The sequence below is a fragment of the Lupinus angustifolius genome, chromosome LG12 (genome assembly GCF_001865875.1).
Source record: "Lupinus angustifolius cultivar Tanjil chromosome LG12, LupAngTanjil_v1.0, whole genome shotgun sequence".
Classification (NCBI taxonomy): domain Eukaryota; kingdom Viridiplantae; phylum Streptophyta; class Magnoliopsida; order Fabales; family Fabaceae; genus Lupinus; species Lupinus angustifolius.
Window position 1 is genome coordinate 11,640,514 of NC_032020.1, and position 3,836 is coordinate 11,644,349.

Sequence of the window (3,836 nt, forward strand, 5' to 3'; positions counted from 1 at the left end):
TCTCCATAATGGAGAGAATCCTAACCCGACAAAACCCTACCAGTGAAAGCCTTATGTGTGACAGCCCATTATCAAGTACATCAAAAAGACAATAGAGCTCCTTTTTCCACTTTATTGACTTGACTACCAATCTAATCTAGCAAAGAAGATCAACAGGGCCATAGGTTTATTTTCCACAACTCACAAACAAATCCTAAATAGAGTAGGAATGTGTCAAAACACATTTTGAGTTCAGTTCACTTATTCCATTGACAGAATCTAAGAATGAATGTTTCCTTTGTATTAGGAGGGCAAATAGATCCTAAAAGAATTTTACAATTTTCATCCTACATTATATATGAATGAAAAAAGAATGTCTATGTGAATTAATGGAAAGAATAACAAAAAATCATCATATATTTGTTACCTATTAACACAAGAATAAATAAATGGGGTAATCCTATTCACTCATAACATATGAATAAGTGGTATAACTGATGTTCCTCTGATCAATGGCGACACTGAGAATTCTGATATCGAATTCTGCTCGCTTCTATTATTTTCAAGCAGTGGTTCTGTTGTGTCGCCACATAAACTTGCTACACTCGAAACACTAGTTGCTAGAGTTGAAACACTAGGACTCAATCCAGTGGTGGTTCTAGAGGCAAACAATAATTTAGAGCGGCAACTGGTTCTTGGAGACAGGTTTACTTGCTCCAGAGCTCGGAACTGAAGTTCGCAGGGGTAGTCCCTCACGCAGCCGATGCGCGGTCCAGCTCCAGTTGTCCATTTGGATGACAACTGCTTCCCAAGTTGGTATGATTTCATTTCTTTATGTGAGTTGATTCTTTTAAGTATTGACTCTTCTGTAATGGTTTCAACATCATTCTCATCAGAGAAGTTTTGCTTTGGTGTTGTGTGATCTAGCTCTTGTACAAATACTTGTGCTGTTTCTTGACCACTTTTAGGAGATTCCAATTGGAAACTCTCAGAAAATTGCCCTTCAAACACTTGACCCCTTTTTGGTATTTCAAGATTGGTGAGCTTTCTGGCAAGAATCCGGAATTGTGTAGTGCCAGGTGCCATCAATACAGACTCGCTCTCGGTTTCAATCAAATCAGACTTGCCTACAATTGAGTCTTTGAAACTGGTTTCTTCAGTCTCCAAACCACTGACATTCTCGGCGTAGTATTCTTCAGATGAAAGGCATCTAAGATGACCACTGCTCCTCACTGAACTTAAGTCATCACTCTCATCAACTGGAGCCATCTGCATATAGTAAAGTGGATTTCATCAGAATAGGTTCATTTGCATCTTGAAAACAGATCTAGCATCTAAATCATTACAAAATAATGTTAAAGCCTTTGTTTTATCTTTTCATACCTTGACATCTGAAAGGTTCACATTGTTTTCCTGAAGGAATGAAATAAATTCCTTAAAATTCTCCGCTGTCGGACGATAATGGCCACTGTGAGGCCAAACTGCCTGTTGAAAATAAACAACAAAATCATTTTTAACTATGCACATAAACAAAAACATCAGCCACCTATGGCAATTGGAATGCATCAAAAGAGTAATTGATTTTGATATTTATACCTTCAAGACACCATGTTCAACCACTAGTCTCCCGGCAGAAGATGTTGCTCCTCCGGCTAAAAAGCTAGAATGCTGAAATGAACCTTTCTTCTTCTTGCCAACAAACAATGTCTTAGATGTGCTGAGGACAAAAATCCACTTGGCATGTTCATCTTCTCCCGTGTGAAGAATCTCTCCAGATTGTTTGTAACAGAACTTTCCGTCCTCCACAACAACTTCATAAGGCAACCTTTCGATCTGAAAGAAAGAAGAACGGAAATCATGAATAAAAATTTTATACCAAAGTTGCTCATGTATATATTTCTAATAAGGGAAAGTTCATCTAAATGTAGCAAATCATACCGGACCGAGATATTTAATACATTGCTGCTGAAGTTTAGCTCGAGGGCACTTCTCAAGATTTACTTCTCTTCCTTCACCTATATCTAGCCTGCAGTTTCAAACTCGAGCGTCAAAAAATCTATATGAAATGTAAGCCTAATTGTAACAAGAGAGACAATTTCCAATGAACATTACCAGTAGAAGAAAGGTTCTCGGCTCTGACATTGAAGCCAATTATCATAATAGAAGTGTAGATTATGTCCATAGCGATGGCGCGGATCAATCTATTTTGCACAACAAAAAAACATTTCAGTATGTAATAATAGATGAGCGACCAGTTGTATGTGGATAAAGAACTGGTGGAATTTTGTTTCACTAACCGCTTCAAGCCAGTGCTGGAGAGCAAGCTTTTGAGCTTTATCATCTTTAGATAAACCTTTTCCAACCTGTATGACAAAAAACATAGATTAAGTTTCTTACAGCTTGAAAATTAGGACTTAGAAGTCTAGATCTTAGGGCTTAAATTCATCCTTCCAAAATATAAATAAAACTTCAAACACATGTTAATGTTGAAACTTAAAAGTACCTTAGCAGCTCTTGTTCTAGCTCTAGACCAGCGTGAAATGGCGGTTTCATGTTTCTCAATGTCAAAGAAAGATATCGAGCTGCGCTTGAGTTCAGCAAAATCTAAGAGCTTCCACCTATGAATAAAATCAAGGATCGAAAAATAACAGTTAAGAATCACATGAATTTTGTAAATAATGGGAATGTGCTTAGGACAACAACTAAGTACCAGCTTTGTTCGACTAAAATTGCACAATCTGCTAGCTTTCTTCTGGTCCGAAAGCTCTTGTATACTTTCTGCAATTTAAGTGCAGCCATGTGTTTTGGGCTGCTTGGATTCAAAAGTGCCGATTGGATCGACTCGACTTGACATTCTGGCCTGAAAGATTGATCATCCACCTCTTTGCTCTTTTTATAAATCCTAGAGATAGCAATGTTTTGCTCTTCATCAAGTGATAAACTCTTGGTTAAGATCATATTCTCCAGATCTTTTCTTTTGAAGCTCACAGATTTTTCTATTGTCATCTTTCCAGAACCTAGAGATTTAAGTATTGTGGGTTCTAAATCTTGATTCTTAAAACTAACTGATCGGACTAAAGTTTTGATCTTATCATTGCCAAAGTTGATGGATTTCACAACCATAGAGTCTAAATCATCTACAACATCACTATACTTAGCGAATGGACATGAAAAAAATAACCCCATATGACAACAAAACCAATCTTTAGAATCTTATGCAGTTTCTGGTCCTGAAAATTGGCAAGAAATCAATGTTAAAAAATGATGTTTTTTTTCATTTGTCACAGATTAATCCAGTTAAATAAGAACACGGATCTTAAAAGGGTGTTGCATTTTTCATTTCAAACATTATGATGCAATATGCAGAAAGGGTTTATCATCATTTGTCCAATAAAAGGAGGATGAATAAAAGAGTACCTGAATATTCGAGAATCCAAAAAACTAGAGTGGGGATAAGAATCTGTAGTGAGTTATTGTATGAAGATAATGGAAAAGTGTAGTATAGAAGGAATGGAGAAAATATATGATAGGTTTTGTAATGGTGATAGAGGAAAATGAGGTTGTTGTAGATGATAGATGAGAATATCGTCGGTTCCTGATTCACTTCACATATATATACACATAATGTGAGAGAGATATGTGAGGAGAAAGAGAGAGAGAGAGAGAGAGTGTGTGTGTTGAAAGAGAAAAGGAGTAGAGAGAGACAGAGACAGAGTTTCAACTTTCCAACCACGTGGAGTGAACAAGTAGACTCTCACGTTTATTCACTGTGACGTCTGCTAATAAGGTGTTTTGGAAGAGATTGTTGGTAAATGCAACATTTCAGAACCAGATTCTACTCTCTCTATTTTTACAAC

At 36.7% G+C, this 3,836-nt stretch overlaps 1 protein-coding gene across 2 annotated transcripts; it reads right to left on the reverse strand.

Moving 5' to 3' along the window:
• LOC109361575 (IQ domain-containing protein IQM2-like) lies at window positions 263-3,630 on the reverse strand. 2 transcript variants are annotated; one of them, XM_019607070.1, is made up of 9 exons: window positions 3,397-3,630; window positions 2,690-3,209; window positions 2,483-2,597; window positions 2,277-2,342; window positions 2,092-2,180; window positions 1,918-2,005; window positions 1,576-1,812; window positions 1,363-1,464; window positions 263-1,248 (listed from the first exon to the last, which is right to left on the reverse strand). In XM_019607070.1, the coding sequence occupies exons 2-9, from the start codon at window positions 3,163-3,165 to the stop codon at window positions 448-450; spliced, it is 1,974 nt and encodes a 657-aa protein (XP_019462615.1). In that variant the 5' UTR covers window positions 3,166-3,209; window positions 3,397-3,630; the 3' UTR covers window positions 263-447. The 2 variants fall into 2 exon arrangements, with proteins under 2 accessions (XP_019462615.1, XP_019462616.1); XM_019607071.1 differs by lacking the exon at window positions 3,397-3,630 and having other exon boundaries at window positions 2,690-3,387.